The sequence below is a fragment of the Camponotus vicinus genome, unplaced genomic scaffold (assembly GCF_025532165.1).
Source record: "Camponotus vicinus isolate PSW18456_S1 unplaced genomic scaffold, iyCamVici1.0 SCAF_1, whole genome shotgun sequence".
NCBI lineage: Eukaryota > Metazoa > Arthropoda > Insecta > Hymenoptera > Formicidae > Camponotus > Camponotus vicinus.
The window spans coordinates 13,603,025-13,621,776 of record NW_028141945.1 but is presented as its reverse complement, the minus strand read 5'-3'; the positions used below and the strand labels follow the sequence as shown (position 1 = coordinate 13,621,776).

At 26.7% G+C, this 18,752-nt stretch overlaps 2 protein-coding genes and 1 long non-coding RNA gene across 5 annotated transcripts in view; 2 read left to right on the top strand and 1 right to left on the bottom strand.

The window, feature by feature from the left end:
• Nucleotides 1-7,985: 7,985 nt before the first annotated feature.
• LOC145968537 (uncharacterized) lies at nt 7,986-9,266 on the bottom strand. Its single transcript, XR_014437777.1, has 2 exons — nt 8,703-9,266; nt 7,986-8,234 (listed from the first exon to the last, which is right to left on the bottom strand). It is a non-coding gene; the product is annotated as an uncharacterized LOC145968537 (long non-coding RNA).
• Nucleotides 8,222-9,363, top strand: LOC145968525 (oxidoreductase-like domain-containing protein 1). Of its 2 annotated transcripts, none has more exons than XM_083094076.1 (2): nt 8,222-8,543; nt 8,668-9,363. In XM_083094076.1, the coding sequence occupies exon 2, from the start codon at nt 8,726-8,728 to the stop codon at nt 9,089-9,091; it is 366 nt and encodes a 121-aa protein (XP_082950202.1). In that variant the 5' UTR covers nt 8,222-8,543; nt 8,668-8,725; the 3' UTR covers nt 9,092-9,363. The 2 variants fall into 2 exon arrangements, with proteins under 2 accessions (XP_082950202.1, XP_082950194.1); XM_083094068.1 differs by having other exon boundaries at nt 8,726-9,362.
• A 1,974-nt stretch (nt 9,364-11,337) lies between these two features.
• Nucleotides 11,338-18,752, top strand: part of LOC145976102 (G protein-activated inward rectifier potassium channel 3-like) — a 32,345-nt gene continuing 24,930 nt past the window's right edge. For both annotated transcript variants that reach the window (XM_083107066.1, XM_083107056.1), the window contains exons 1-2: nt 11,338-11,830; nt 12,817-13,131. In XM_083107066.1, the coding sequence (XP_082963192.1) occupies nt 12,905-13,131 (227 nt within the window). In that variant the 5' untranslated portion in view covers nt 11,338-11,830; nt 12,817-12,904. The remainder of the gene's footprint in view (nt 11,831-12,816; nt 13,132-18,752) is intronic.

Here is an 18,752-nt window from a genome sequence, read left to right as displayed (position 1 = left end):
ATATTTTATAAAAATATACATTATATATGTTATATATACCTATATGTATATATATAACGGAATTTAAAAAAAAATTGCAATATTAAACTTTCTCGCATCGCATATGAATAGACAAAAATAATAACAAGACGCAATATAAATTATTATACAGGGTGTCATGAAAGTGAGCATGACTTTAAAAAATTAAGGTAGATTGGCTCAAAATTAGAAGAAAAGTCTTGTACAGTTATGCAATATTCGCAATAATTAACGAGAAATAAATTAAAGAAAATCGGCCAATGCGCGTGGCTAGAAGTGCGTGGCGGTGAAGGCGGTCTCATTGTAACATAATGGTGGCGCACGGCAAAGCAGTGATTGGAGAGGGGAAGAGCCTTCGCCGCGCGCCTACACACTCATCGCTCCTCCCCTCCTCAATCACCGTTTCGCCGCGCGCCGCCATTATGTTACAGTGAGACCGCCTTCACCGCTACGCACTTCTAGCCACGCGCATTGGTCGATTTTCTTTAATTTATTTCTCGTTAATTATTGCGAATATTGCATAACTGTACAAAACTTTTCTTCTAACTTTGAGCCAATCTACCTTAATTTTTTCAAATTATGATCACTTTCATGACACCCTGTATAACTGAAAAAACAAATAATTAAATTCATAATAATTAACTCGCGATTCTATAATATCGAAGGTGATCGTTAAATTTTGTGAAGCTAATATTTAATCGTTGACTTATCACATCGAATCTTCACTCTCTTATTCGACATTTCTTTATATTTAATTAGCAATATTTAGGAATATTATCTGACGAGAGGGATAGCAATAAAATTCTTCTGTTAAAATGGTAATCTTCTATAAGGACGCGAAGAGAACGCGGAAAGAACACGGTATTTTCGCAATTATAATTTAATAATTTATTTTAAGAATGTTCAGTTCCGCGCGATATGGAATTCATAAATAAATAAAGCTAACGGAAAGCATAACATTAAATTTATAATAAATTGACTCGCGATTCTGTAACGAAGGCGTTCGTCAAATTTTATAATGCTTATATTTAATCATTAATTTAGCATCGAATTTTTTACATTTTATATAAAAATTTTCCGAATTTATTAATGACTCTTTGACATGAAAATACAAACAGTTACTCTTTTATGAATATTCCAAAAATATATACTACAGAAACAAATACTTTAATTTAATGAATTACTATTATGTTAATTACTATTATGTAATCATTATACGTATACTTTCGATAATTTTTCGTGTAATTTACATAAGAATTTACAATCGTAAATACAATTTCATATAATATAATTATAGTCATAATTGTATTGTATTTTACAATTAAAATATCAATGTTAGATTATAATTAAAATACAATTATAACTATTTATAATTTACAATTTACAATTTACAAATTTATGATGCTATCAATATCAAATAATAATATTCCATTTATTCAAATATTTAATAAGATCGATATAATAATTTGATATTGATAGCATTAACATTTGGATTTAATGTTATATTTGATTTAATACACATATATTTTTAAGTTTTAAAATAAAATATAACATGTTAAGATTTCTTAAACGTTAATAATTATGCAATTTCTTTAATATTTCTGAAGATAATTTTGATAATTTAAATTTCACTTTTAAAACATTTTTATTTTTAAAACATGTTATATTTATTTTTACGTTTTTAAAAATAAATTCAACTTAATTAAAATAATTTTAATTTGCCCCTAGGATTATTGGAATATTAAAAGAAAGAATGAATCTTACTTAATAGCCCTAACAACCCTACTATTAAAGGACTCTAATAATTTTAATAGCTCTAACAATCCTACTATTACAGAATTCTAATGATCTTAAGAGCCCTAACAACCCTAATATTAATAGAAGAATTCTAATGATTTTACTTAATAACCTTAACAACCCTACTTCCTGATTAACTAAAATTATTCGAGATTTGAGGAACCTATCTCTAATCATCACCTCACCTAATCATGTATATATTTTAGTCACGTGCCCTAACCGCGTGCCCTAACCGCGTACATTAACCGTACTTTTCAGGCCAGTTGAACCTACACTGAAAAAAAAATTCTGGGTAAATCTATAAGATGCATTTAGTAATGCATTTTTTGAAATATTTAGTTTTTATCATCAAGTATGATAATAATAACAAAATATTTAGTAATAGTTATAAACATTTTCCAAAAATAGTTATAAATATTTTACGTTTAATTGAGTTCACTAAATAATAAAAATAATTAAATAATTTCGTCTTAATCACCTATACGTTTAGTTGAAACTATTTCACCACAGCGGTGGGTAACATTTATCAAGTTTGGATTATTATAACCAAGCCTTTTTTTCAGTGTACCTTTCGTTGATCCTGGCCACTTTCTTTCTCGATCTCTAATCAGAGATCGAAGAAGGAGATAATTACTCCTTCTTTTGCTGGATAATTACCGGCAAAAGAGCGTGAAATATTTACGCTCATTCTTTAGTAACGATCGTTCGATTTCACGATCGTTCGTTAAATATTAAATATAACTTTATTTTAACTGAAATAAAGCCAAATTACTACAAATTTCTATAAATTATATTTTATAATAAAATATAAAATTAATGTGTGTATTTATCATATTACAAATTATTTAATTAATTAATCAATATTTCATTTGGCTTTATATTAAGTTAAAGTAAAGTTTAAAAATAATATCTTCAAACAAATTCTACGATGGGTGAGCTATGAACAATTAGAAGATAAGTGCGTATTATAAGAATAAATTAGCATCAAAAATTGATAAAATTGATAATTGTTAATCCGTGTCCTTTATTTAATAAATTAGACAAAATCTTTACAAAAAATCTTTTCTTGATCTCTTCTTTTTTTAATTAATATTTCAATATATTTTTGGAATAGACGCAAAGCAAGTTCGAAAGAACTTATTAAAATTATTTAATTTAATTTAATTAATTTAATTTAAGTTATTTAATTTAATCCATCCTAACTCATCCATTTTAAGGCAACGGATTTATTTACAATCTACAATCTACAATCTACATCTACATCTACATCTGCAATCTCTACGAATCCGTTACCTTAAAGTTAAATAAAAGTTTTTTTCACTCACCGGCACTGATGCGCAACAGCAGAGTTGTTGTTATCGAAGCTAGTTATCTGTAACATACAAATATAAAATTCATTTATAATAATGCTCACAAAATGCAATTAATATTTAAAAAAATTTTTATCGCGCGGAATTTTATATCCGATGTGTAAAATAATAAGCAGATAAACACGTATGGAAAAATTTTATAAATTTTTGAAACTGCTTTTTAAATAGAAAATTTTATATGACTTTTATAAAAATCTTTCTCTTTAATTCATTTAAATAATAAGATCGAATTATTGTTCGTTTATAACAAGTTAACGATTTATAACAATTAATATATAAATAATAGATATTCACCATCAGGTTGCTCCGCCGATGTAAGATGCCTCTCCCAAGCCTCCTCCTCCTCTCATGTTGTTGGCGCGCGATACTTTTAACGACACTCCCGCACTCGCGAGCGATATTTTTATATCGCTATTTCCGCTATTTTACGCGCGATACTTAACGGTGTCCACACTATTTCGGTACGATAAAAAATTTTCCATTTGGTCGCGCGATGTATATACTTAATATGTATATACTTTGAACGGCACTCCCGGTTTCAGTACGAGCGAAAATTCCATTTCACTTACGAGAATCAGCTTCGAGTCAACAGATCGGGAATGCAACAATACAACGAGCAAGGACTAAGCCCAAACCAGAAAGAAGACGAAACGATTGACAGAAATAGAGGAAAATGAAGTTCACCAACTCTTTTTCGCGCATAATTATCCTATCTCGTATCGAACCTGGACCCGCTAAGCACGATTTCAGGTGCTCCGCCCGGACATATTATGCCTCCCGCGGTTGCTATATGCTACACCAGGCTGGTAGACGGCAAAAGAAGAGGATACCCACATTTTTTAAATGCTAACATTCAGCAATTTAGAAAATGGGGAGACAACCCCTTTTACCGAGCGAAAATCGTGTCTAGGGGAATCCACTCGACTCCTCGACAGGGTTAACACACGCAGTGCGTGTGGCTGTAGACGAGCAAAGAGAAGGGACTCGTTAACGACCATTCCGAGCAATCGATCGAGTTCTAACTAATTCGGGCCGAATCACTTGACGAAGCACGAAGCGCGAGTGTACGTTGCAATGTGTGCAAACTCGAAACATTCCAGTTAGTTGGCATCGGAAGTAGAGATTCGTGACAATAAATGAAATTGGGATTTTATATGAAAAAGTCCAAAAGTTCCGCGAAAACGCGACGACGCGAGAATACTACAATGCGAAAACGCGGTAACGAAGCACTTGCGCGGCACGTTGACGGCACCGACGACACGAAAGAGTACTTAGCTTCCCATTCAGGCACCTTAAAATTTATCATAAATAGAAAAATTTAAGATAAACCTCAAGGCACCATCCAAGTACTAAGCCCTCCCACCGCGACAAGGTGTACCCCATGGGAGGGTTATATTATATATAATTTTATATATAATATAATACATAATTTGAAATTTATTTTGTAATATAGTACATAAATTTAAATTCGCAAATATAAACGATAAATAAAAATATAAAAGATAAAAGAAAATCTATTATATAAAGCAATGTTCAAAATAATTGATTTAAAACTAATTATTGCGCGCAATTAATTTTTACTTTTAAATAGATATATTTTAATGTTATAAATCGCGTAATTACAAAATAATTTATATTTCTTATAGATATAAACTTTTAAAAATATGATAAATAAAAAAATTTTCATTTTTTTATACATGAAATATTTAAATAAATATATTAATATGAAATGTTTTATAAAATATAAGAAGTATCTGAAAATATTAATTAATAAACAATTTTATAAATGTTTTAATTATTTTAAAATAAAATGGAATATTTTTTATAAGTATATGTATTATATATGTTACAATTTAAAATCACTATTGAATCACTATCAAAGAAATAAAACGAAACGTGAAATATGTATATTTTGAATATATACTAATGATAAATAATTTATATATTATTACGTCCACGGAACAATATATATCGAATGCGCGCGACACAATCGGCATACGCTAACGTTCGTGCACTCGTAAATAATAACGCGATTTAAGGTGCACAAGAATTTTAATAAACCTCGAATAACATATAAGAATTCAGAATAATCGTAAAATGGATCACAAATAAACGCGCGTTCGCACAACTTGACAGCTGGGCTCAGACTCTTTGACAGTCGTTGTTTATAACAATGTCTTGACAACGCGCGCGGAAACGATCTTCTTCGAAAGAATTCAACGGGTGACGAATACAGCGAGACGGGACGCGGGGACGCAACAATATAATAAATAATGAATGTGATAAATAATTTATATTAATGACTTACATCATATCTCATTGGTCCATCCATTTCCAAAACCTCCTTTTTTTCTTTTGCTTTCTTCGCTTTTTCCTCGTGGCACTTCAATCCTCGTTGCACTCATTTGAATTCCTCGTTGCACTTACACTCATTCACGAAAAGTTCCTCGTTGCACTTGCAATTGTGTTCAGAGAAAGAATTTGATAATATATGATACGTCTCACATCACTACTTCACTGCTCAAGAGCCACTGAGCGAATGATTGTAAGTCAGAAACATTACCGCGGTACTGTTTATATCGCCAAGGTTGACTATGTAAAGAAAGAATTTGATAATATGTGAAACATCTCCCACGTCACTACTCAAGGTCACTATGCGAATGATAATAAAGCCATGTAACATATTAACAATAGCGCGATACTGTTATCAAACACGGTGTTATTGATAATTCTCTCGTTGCCGAAATATTTTCTGTAATATAAAATATTTGCGCGAGGAATATTAAATTATAGAAGTATTTTAATTTATTGATTAAGATTGATTGATTATTTATTAAACTACTCTTCATGAAGTCTTTCGTTATGCTAATTATTTGCATTTACAATTCGATTGTTTTATTTCGTGTTCCCTCCCTTCTTATTATTTTATCGATTCTCGATTTAATTGTATATTGTTTAATTAACAAGGATTGAGAATATTTAAAGCATTGGTCGAAATATATTTAATTCTAATATTGTTAAGGAAATATCATTATAATAAGCATAAATATGATCGAAAAGTCATAACATAATTAATTCACTTATCCTCTTTTATGTATCCCCTGTTTCAATTTTTATTCACAATAATGAATGATTGCGATTCGATAAAGATTTATCGTTGCGATACAGTTTCATGTCGTTAATTAATTTTCAATTAATTAATTTTTATTAATATTTAAAGCAAATTATGTTTCAATACTAATCGTAATCGTATTTAGTAAAAAAATTACAATATATAAAGCGTTTCTCATCGCTACTTTATTACTCGAGAGTCACCGTGCGAATGATGACAAAGCCGTAACATAGCGCGCTACTGTTTACATTTTATATTGCCAAAGTCGAACACCGTGTTATTGATAATTCGCTGCCGAAATATTTTATATATTATAAAATATACGCTAAAATATACGCAGAATATTAAATTATAGTAGTATTTTAATTTATTAATTAAAATTGTTCATTTATTAAACAATTTATCACGGAGCCTTTCGTTATACTAATTATTTGCATATATAATTCGATTGTCTTACTTCGTGTTCTCTCATAATCCAAATTATATTTAAATTGTTAAGATAGAACGATAAAGTAACACGGATGAAATATATCTGTGACTCTAAGTATTAAAATAATAATTATTGTCCCTAAAGATCGCAACAATCGAAGTGATTATTTAATAATTTGAATTCCTATCATTTAATCGATTCTCGATTAAATTGTATATTGTTTAATTAACAAAATTAATTGGAAAAATTTAAAGCATTGATAGAAATATATTTAATCCTAATATTGTTAAAGAAATATTATAATAAGCATCAATAATCGAAATATTATAACGTAATTAATTCTCTTATCCCCTTTTACATATCCCCTGTTTCAATTTTTATTCGCAGTAATGAATGATTGCGATTCGATAAAGATTTATCGTTGCGATACAGTTTCATGTCGTTAATTAATTTTCAATTAATTAATTTTTATTAATATTTAAAGCAAATTATGTTTCGATACTAATCGTAATCGCGTTTAGTAAAAAAATTACAATATATAAAGCGTTTCTCATCGCTACTTTATTAGTCGAGAGTCACCGTGCGAATGATAACAAAGCCATAACATAACGCGCTACTGTTTACATTTTATATTGCCAAAGTCGAACACCGTGTTATTGATAATTCGCTGCCGAAATATTTTATATATTATAAAATATACGCTAAAATATACGCAGAATATTAAATTATAGTAGTATTTTAATTTATTAATTAAAATTGTTTATTTATAAAAATTTGTAATTAACAATTACATTTTTTTTTTCGAAACAATTATGTGTTTTCTTTACACCAATTGATTCCTCTCATTATTTTGTACATAAAAGTATTAAGGTAAGATAATCGAAAAATGAATATTTTACAAGATATTTTACAGTTTATGTAAAATTAAGAAATTATTTCAAGCCTCATAACTCGGAAAGTATTTAATGAAAACTAACTTAATTATAGTGTTTTGGAAAGCTCTCGAGATGAGCTACAAGAATATGCAAAAGCATATAGGGTGTCCCATTTAAAAAGTTGGAGATGACCTTCACGTGACCTTCAGGTGACTCTTCAAGGTCAAACTAATGGCACCATCTTATGTCCCCCTCGAAACCATACAACTTTTGTCTGAAACATTTTTTCGTATCTTTTAGACTTTACGAGATATTTCGATGGCAAAGTTAAAATGGAACACCCTGTATATATATATGAGAGAGAGAGAGAGAGAGAAGTCATATAAAACTTATTAAAAATTTATTTAATATACATAATACATAAGCGTCTTGCTATACAGCACTGGTGCTACCGGCATTTCGTGCACATAGCACGGAACAGAACCAGAAATTGTGCACATTATATGTTACCCTCTGAGAACTTTCGTGGACTTTGGCTTTGTAGTTCATGTCCACATTTTTTAGGTCCACAGAGGGCGTATCGCTTTCAGGGATCATCTAAAAGCGGGCCATGACACCTCTCAGTCTTCTCTCTGTTAGGACATATAAGTTATAAGTTTAGCTAAACGTTTATACTATAATGTTGGTAGAGAAAACAATCAGCATTAAATCTAGGTTTAATTTTAACGAGATTCGCTAAACTGGAGATTAAGGCGATGGAAGATGGTAGAAACGGGCATAAGAAAATCAACAAATCGGAATTATCTTACGTGCTTATGGAATTTTATGTGTAATGGCCATAAGATACTTCATATGTAGCAACCTTTATCTACCAGTGTAGCGTGTAGCGTGTAGTAGGGGTGCGTGCCTAGTGTTGCACTTTTACTTTTGCGAACATACAGGTTAGAGAGATATATGACTTTTCTTTCCATTTTTACTTAAATAATACTACACAGTAAAAAAAATTATATAAAATTGTTTTACATTAGAGCATATTCTTTTCCTTTTTATTAATCTAACTAATAGAAACATCAAGGTATTTCACACTGCATATAGCATACGTTTTGCTCCAAATCTAAAACAGATGAATCCTATATCACGATCGAGTCCATCCGTTGTTAAGGGTCTATTCTGCAATATTCAACGGAATTTGTCGATACAAAAAGATGGCAAAGATCAAACTGATGTTGTAAAGGAAATTTCAATTGATGATTTGACGGAACCGACTACTTGCTGCATGTCGGGATGTGCGAATTGCGTATGGATTCAATATGCGGAGCAATTGAATAACGTAATAGAGACATCTAATGTGGATTTACAGAAGATCATCTTGGAGAAAGTACAGGATCCTAACATGAGGGCGTTTCTTACGATGGAACTGAAATGCCGAAAGCTGATAAAGTTGCGTGAGGAAATTATTATGGATCATAATAGTATAAGAAAGGAATAAATTGAAAACATTTATCCCTACATTTAAACTCAATTCTATTGATCAAAGAATTTAAGTAAATTGCGATTGAGATCGAAATATTCATATGAGATTCTAACATTATTAATGAATGATAAAAATGTTTTTAATTGTATGTAAATGTAATCTATCATAATATAATTGTGCGATATTATTATATTAGTATATCAATATGTATATAACATGTAATATATATATGTAAATATCACATGTGTTTTAAAATAATTATAATTAAATAAATTAATGAAAAAATGAAATAAGAAAACAAAATAAAAGTGGAATAATTCAAATAAATTAATGTAAGATATATTATAATAAGAAATAATTTTTAATTAATCGAAATATATCAATTAATATAAAAGAATATTCTTATATTATAGCGAATGATTTTATAAATTAATGGTAAATAATCAATGGGAAATAATTATCTATATATATATATATATATATATATATATATATATTATAAATATATATATATTTATAATGATATATATAAAATAACATATATATAAAGAATATGTTCATTTATGTGTTCTCTTTCTGTTATATATTCTTATATTCTTTATATTTATAAAAAGAATAAGAAAATGATCGAAAAATAATTAGAATAATTTCTATATTTAAAAAAAAATAAAAAGTTTGCAATTAGATTATAGATATATTATTAGGGAAAAAGTCTATTTTTGTATATTTGTACATTTATTTTAGTACATTTATAGTACAATTATAATACATTTTATATTTGATTTTTAAATGTTTTAAGTTTATAATTGTATTTATTTTTGTAGTTTTTAAATTATTTGTATTCATAATGTAATTTTTTATTACACACACACACACGCACACATATATAAATTTTATAATTTCTATATAATACACTCAGATAGCACAAAAAAGACAAAAAAACATTTTAAAAACATTCAAAGGACGATAAGATATCTTTTATTTTTTAAACGTTTTTTTTAGAGATATGTATTGTCTGAATAAAATTACATAATATATAATTTATCATTTAAATTATAACTTAATTATTTTGTAGATTATTTTATTATATACTTTATACAAGAAACTCTTTATTCAATTTTGAATACTTTCCAAGCGAGATCGAAATAGATTCTTACGAGAATAGCCACAGTTTGCTTGCTCTTCTTTTTTTTACCATTTTAATTCTTTAGACTATTTAATCACATCTGTCCTTTATGATTATACCTTTATGATAACATCGGCGCAAAGTCTAAGGAAAATGTCAAAGAAATATAAATTAGATATAAAATAAGGATGAACAGAATAAAAAAAGATTGAAGCAATAAATATTGATAATTACGCATCGATATATTATGTTTATTAACACAGATTAATAAATAGATGTTTATACTCATTATATTAACTTATCAACACAAATACAGAATAAATTACGTAAATTATTAGAAACTTCTTTATATAAATTATATTAGAAATAGAGAGAAAATAGCAAATCGCATTCGGTCATTTGCACTACATTGTATTAATGCACATTAAAGGCTGCTATACATGAAATTATTAAATGAAAGAAAATAACATAACATAAACATTTTAAATAATTAAATTTTATTCATAATATATTGTCATTTTCTGAGCAGAACATACGTTATTATTTCATCATCAAAGTGTTTATATATTATGTTATTTTGTATTTAGATATTTCATATATAGCAGCCTTTAATGTGCATTAGTGTGATGTAAATGCCGATGACCGAAATTCGCTAAAAAATTTTTTTTTAATATTTTACAATTCTTTCTAAAACAAATAAGTTAATTAGTCGAGTCCCAGATAACAGGAAAGCAAGTTTATTTTTTAAATATATAATTGCTTGTTAATTTCTAAATCTCAATTGCCCTAACTTTCTAATCTTTCGAATCACTAATTGCTAATTGCCGCGATTACGTTTTCAATATCTTGAACTTCTAATTGCGCGCGCGCTAATTTTCAATTATTATTATTATTATACGCAACCAATAACAAAGCAACAAAAGTATAAATCAATAAAGAGATTGTTGTGTTTCTTATAAAACAACATGCTTTTTTGTTAGTTTGAATTTTCTTACAAAAATTGTGTGTCGATTTATATTTGTTGTTATAAGTGCGTTTATAAAATCGAAATTGATAAAACCGCGTCGCAACCTTATCTGCTTTGCGCACACGTACGGCCACACGTCACATCACGTCCTTCTTTCGCGATGACGTGCATATCTTGCTCGTGTACATGCTCACGCTCACGCTCGCCCACGCGCACTCTTACGATTTATTTTCGCTTGGCGATCATACTTTGCCGCAATCTCGGCAGAGTCTCGATCGAGCGCGCAAAATGACGGCTGTCGATTCTGAACAAACTATCAATAGTTCTCGTGGATTCTCGATCAAATTCGCGAATTTACACGTGTACTCTTATATTATATATTGGAAGTGTTAAAAAAAAGGATCTGATTATAATTAAATATGACATTCCAATATTATCATTTCCGCAGCGTGTTGAATGAGTTTGTGTTTTGAGTGATGAAACCAATCGTGAAATATATAGTGATAAGATCGGATTGATAAAATACTCATTCGACACATTATAAAGGATTGATCAATTATTATATAAATATTTATATAAAAAATATACAATATAAAAAAATTACAATGTTGACTAAGTTAAACTACGGGAAAATAAGTTTTAATTAAAAAATATAAATAAGGTAAATAAATTTATAAATATAAATAAATAAATAAATATATATATATATATATATATATATATATATATATATATATACATATATGCATACATATATAATAAATTACGGATATTTAAATATTTAGATATAATAAAATCTTTAAAATCAACAAAAGAAAACTATAATGGAAAATAGAGAATTGTGATAGATGAGGATTTATATATATATATATATATGCAAACAGGTGTTTCTAATTAAAATGTTCAATTACGATATTCAATTATGATTAAAAATACCTTATAAAGTATTATAAGATATTTAAGATATTTATAAAATATCATAAATCCTCGAATTTGTTTACCAAAATTTCGCAGGATGATAAAATAAATCTGTCATTCATTTCTCGACAAATCAAATAATTTTTAATGTCAAAAATATCTTATTTATAAACTTCATATTATATTTAAATATTTTTTAGATAAATTGCATTTTTGAAAGATGTTTATTTGGAAATATGCAATATTATATGGAAATTAAATATAGAAAGAAAAACATACACAATGTCAATTTAAAAGATATTTAATATATTAAAATACATATGTCTCAATGAAATTTAAAATACAATTATATTTTTAATTACATAATTTAAGATATTAAAATTCTATAAATATAAAAAGTAATTTTAAATGTATTACAATTTTTTTAAAGTACAATATAAAATTTTACATTTTATTATATCAACATAGTTTTATTCCCAATCATAGTTATTTTCTTTAAATTAATATTACAATTATTAAATAGAAAACAATTTTGTAAATCTTTGAAATTTTTAATTAAAAAAAGAAATCATGAAATATAGAACAAAGGAATATATTCCTAGTTTATTAAAAAAATAATAATAAATCGATTTTTTAAAAATTAACTAACTAATTTTAAAAACATGTATTTAAAAAATAATTCTAAACAAATTATCAAGTTTTTATAATTTTATTATAATTTTATGACAGTTAATTATCAATTATCTTATCAATTGATATCCTAAAAATTGGAACATTGGTTGTAAATGAATTAAGAGAAGATTGAAAAAAGTGGTCCATGAGGACAAACCTTCGATTACCATCTCACAACTGCATCCTTGAAAAAATTATTAGTGCATACGCGTCGATGCCGGCAACCACAGTCGCAGTAAATTTATGCGGTGAAGATTCCGCTGAGGAGACAGGTGAAACCGTCAATCAGAAGAGACGGGATATTTTGAGCACGTTTAAAAGGAGAGCCTGCAATAGGATTAGCTTTAAGGGTGAATCGGGTCCTCTGCTAAGGTGAGAGATTCCACAATTTAAGATTGAATCTATAATGATAGAATTAATTTTGTTCTCTTCTCTGAATCTCATTAATTTATGATGATGTCATTAGAAATTTCGACAATTCTCATTTTATAAAATATTTTTATCATAGATATATGATGTTAAAGCAATATAATTTTTTATTTTATAAATGTGATTTTTATTTTATAAATGTAATTTGACCAATGTTGATTGACGATCATAATGTTAAGGATTACAATATATAATAAAAAACATAGTATAATAGTGAAGCAATATACCAATGACTCGCTATTGTAATTTGAATTCACTTTCGCTTATCGCAAAAATTTTCCGAACGAAAAGTTACAACGTGGTCAGTTGGTTGATTACTGTTGTACTGTTTAGAACTTAAAATACGTCATTAAAGAGTCACAAATTAATTAATAATAAGCGACGATGTCTCGTTTTTATTGTCTGATTTTGGCGACATTGTAAGTATATGGCAATAAAAAGTTTTCTTTACAAAAAAATTACTTATATTACTTAAGAAATTACATATGTAAATAAATAAATTATTTGTTATTTACACATAAGTCAAATTATGTGTCAACCTGTCTTTTGTTTCTTTTGTTAATATAATTTATATATACATATTACAATTGTTTTATTATTAAATATCAATATTTTATTATTATTAAAATTTTTTTATTATTATTAATGGAATAAAATTATATATAGTCATCATAGAAACTTTAGTATATCTATAATTATTGTATAGAAAAGAGAAAAAGAGAAAAGAGGTGAAAAGAAGAAGAAAGAAAAAGAGATAGAAAAAAAAAGAAAGAAGAGAGGGAAAGAAATTAAATAATTACATTGTATAGATTTAATCAATTGGTAGTTAATTTCTAGCTTATTTTTTTAGCATATTCTATAGTTTATGTTTTGTGTTTACATTATATTACAGATTTGTAAGCATTTGATGCTACAAAGCCAATTTATAATATTATTAAAACGTGCAACTTGAACATTATAATATAAATTAAAAGCAGCCTTGTGTTTTATCTGTCAATATCTAGCGGTATTTTAACTTCGAGAATTGTTTGATGTTATTCTTTCTTATTTGTGTTCTTATTTTTTCCACTTACTCTTATTTCTATCTTTTATCTTAATAAATTGTTAGCAAGATTTATGGAACAGTTTTTGAAAAATAAGTCTTGTTCCAATAATATACGACATTCTGTCAAAACTATTTCATTTAAATAGAAAATAGTCACAATTGCGAGCATTTTCTTGTAAATAAGGCAATATTGCATTTTAATTTTTTAGTTTTAACATAGAAACTCTTTTCTGTTGTTTTTTTCTTTTACAAAATAAATATTAAGAATTAATAATATTAATATCAAAGAATTAATATTATTTATAATATTACATGAGATGTAAGATTTAATGTTAATTTTTATTTATTCAATGTTACAGTATTTTTATTTAACATTAACATCTATATATATATTTTTTTCTCCTATCTTTTTTTACAATATATGAAAATAATGATATCTTATATATTACAACTTATATTATAATTTTAATAATTTTTTATGTTTATTATTTTATGTATATTATGTATATTATTTTATTCAAATATCTCATAATTTTAATATACATAAACAAGAAGTACTTAATATAATATATTTCTTATAAAATATAATATTACAAAGTATAGAAATTCTACTTATAAATATTTGTTGAACTAACATGTATAATTTAGCTTTCGGTTAACATAAATGACTTTTTATAAATTTCAATGTTAATATTGTGTCTTCATAGTAATAGTCATAACCTTGTACAAATATGCATACATTGCATAAGCTAATGCCGATAGGAAAAAGCTTATCGGTTCCGCGTGTGGTAATGTTGTGAGAATGTCGTCGCACCGATCATTTAAACTGCATTTGCCTTAGGCAATTTTTTTTACAATAAAGAGTAATATATGACATTCTGTCAAAAAAAGCATATATTAGATAAAATAGTTATCAAGAAACTTATAAAGTTTAAAGTATCAGAAAAAACTATGTTGATATCTAATGAAAATCAAACAATTTTATATAACGGCAATTTTGAGTGCTTGTTAAACACATTACGCGCTCAACGTATTTACTAACAGCCTTAAAATAGGTACGACGATGTAAAATTTGAATCACAATACGCGCTTTTATGAGACCCTGAAAATAACAACGCACCAGGTGCTACTTCACCGCCAATGATTACCGAAAATCTTTCTTTTTCTCGAAAATAGAAATCTTGTTCCGGAAATAAATTTGTATTTTAAGAGAAAGAAAAATCTTTTTCTAAGAAAAGAAAAATCTTTGAAAATATTTTTTTCATTCGTAAGACATATTGTTTATAAGCAATAAATATCCTGAAAAATATTGAAATACATACGTGAATCTTGTATATGTTCTTGGCAAATAAAAATTAAAAATATAAAGTTTTAGTATTACACAGGGCTGCACGAGGGCTACACGAGGATCAGTTACAAAAGGCAGAGTAGGTGAGTCTGATAGATTTGTTTAATATTGAAAACGAATCTGGCCGCAGAATTTCCCCAACATGTCAGATTTTCGAGTAATTCATAGTTAAATAGTCCGAAAATGGCAATTTTGGCAAATTTCATGAATTTATTATGGGAGAACCTAATTTTTTGAAATATTTTTGTCAATAGCATCGTATAGTACTAGTTTTTACCTTTCAAATCCATTTTTGATTGCTGCTGCATGATTTTTTTTCGCTGAGATATACAAGTATGAAGTTATAAGAAAATTTACATCAAAGAAAATTTACATAGGCATCAATATGGCAAATCCGCTATTTTGAAATTTGAAAAGGCTTACATCTGTCAGGTTCGATTATCGAAAAAAGTTCTGTAAAAATATATCTAATACAGTTGTTTTGATAAATTTTATATTTTATTTGATTCTGTTCGCCATTTTAAAAAAATGACAGGAGGCGTTCAAAAATTTATGTTTTTACTCAAATTTTGATTCGTGGTAAGACAGAGAGGTAACACAGTTGATTTGGAATGGCATTATGCATGACCAATCTTAACTTGTATGTCTGAGCGAAAAAAAGTCGTGGGAGGGCAATCGAAAGTGGATTAGAAAGGTGAAGACTAATACTATACAATGCCATTAGCAGAAATATTTTAAAAAATTAGATTCTCTCATAATAAATTCATGAAATTGATCGAAACAGACATTTTTGGACTATTTAACTACAAATTGCTCAAAAACCTGACGTGCTCCAGAAATTCTGCGGTCTGATTCGTTTTTAAAAAATCGTAAAAAAATCTATCAGATTCACCTATTCTGCTTTTTGTTACTAACCAAACCTAATATTTCGCAAGCCTGAGTCATTATTTTAAAATGAAATTAAGAAAATATAATAACAACATAAAACAGAAATTTTATATCAAAGGTTTAAATATTTAGACAAAAGATATGTATATCAGTCAATTAAAAATATAAAACAGAAATGACACACACACACACACACACACACACACACATCTTATTGGAGAAAAAGAAAAAGCGTCGCTTTATAATTTCAGTATATATTTCTTTTAATTATTATATTTAAATTTCTGTTTTTTGGATATTAAATTTCATCAATTTCTTTGCAGAATGCTCTTGTATATACATAGATAATATACATATATAGTATACATACATGCATACATACATATATACATATATACACAGTAAAAAATAAAATGTTAATCATAACACTTTTCACATGTCCCAGAAAGTCCACTTTAAATTTTAAAATAGCTCATTCGTCGTATGTTACTTATTGACAAACTAAAAATGTTAAATAATTAACACAATACTTTACATTTATTTTTATTATTGTGACTTTAAGTGTAATGTAAAAATAATATATAAATTAATTAAAAATTACATGAAAAAATAGTTACAATAACTCATAAGAAATGTTGAGGACATTAACATATAATAATAATTATTTTAACTTAAATTATTTGTAATAGAAATATTTGATTTTATTAAATTTGATTATTTTTATATGTCAAAGTTCAAGATTATTTGAAGAGTCATTTTAACTTTTCTTAGAAAAGTTAAACTGACTTTGAGACATGTTGATTGTTTAAAATGATTATGTTAAAAATATTCAAAATAATATTCCATTTCTAAGAGACATATACAAAGTGTTAAATTATGAAGTGGACATAAATGCAACACACATGAAAACGTTATAAAAGTAATAACATTTAGGTTATATGTTAATTTTACATTGAAGTACTAATCAAAATGTGATAATACAAGAAAATTTTAACATACGGATGCACAATTTTTTACTGTATATATACATACATACATACATACATATATATATATATATATATATATATATATATATATATATATTGTATATTGTATATGTATATATGTATATATATATACACTATCGCTCAAAAGTATTTGGCCACCCTTAATTTAAGAGAAAACTCGAAAACGAAATTGTGTCTATTGCCTTTCATCGATGTTTATTGTTTATGCGCTAACGGAAAGTCGTTCTCAATAGCTATATTATAAATATCACTTCATGTTTACTAACAGATAGCTACAAAGCCAAATAAGGTATTTATGGCTCTTTTCCTAGAATGAATACTTTTAAGTTTTTACTACAAAGGCGCGTGTTTCATGGAATTTTTTTGTTTATTTGATATCTTAGAATGTAACGGATATAGATTTGCGTCAGTTATCTGCTGCCATTTGAACAGAAAGCACATCTCTTGACGCATATTTTGCAAAAATAATATATAGATAGAGAAGATATAGATAGATATATAGATAATATATATATAGATAGATATATAGATATAATATATAGAATATATATATAATATATAGATTAATATAAATGAATGATTTTTATTTATTTATAGTCATTTAAACACAATTTACCTAGGTGGCCAAATACTTTTGAGCGGTAGTGTATATATATATATATGAAATATACGTATGTAACTTTTTTGTTGAAAAATACTCTTAGAATGGTACATTTTAGAGACATTTTCCAATAAAAAGATTATATATATTTATATATGTATATTTATATACATTATAGAATCTATTCGACTTTGTTATTAAGTTAGGAGTATATTGTTATATCGTTAAAATAGTTATTATAATTGTTAGTTTATATTATTTTTATTGTAAATAAATATATAAATTTTTTCATTATGTAAATTATCAAAATAATATTATTTTCACAAATATTATATATTAGAAAGTTTAACGTTATTGATAGCTCCTCTCTTTATGACAACTCAACGAATTTAATGGATTGTACCAAGAAAGAAATACCGTCCGCGAAGAGCCGACTTTGCATTTATAATGTTTAACCAACCTTGGTTCTTTAATGATTACATTCTAATTAATCTGTGTCCACTTACGCTGATTAATTTAGTTTAATATAAAGTTGGGAGAGGAAATAAAAACTCAATTAAATCGAAAATATAGATTTTTCGTATACATGCATTGTTGTTGTATAAAATGTAATCAAAGATGTATTTGTACTATAATACATACATATATACATATATACATATATACATAGAT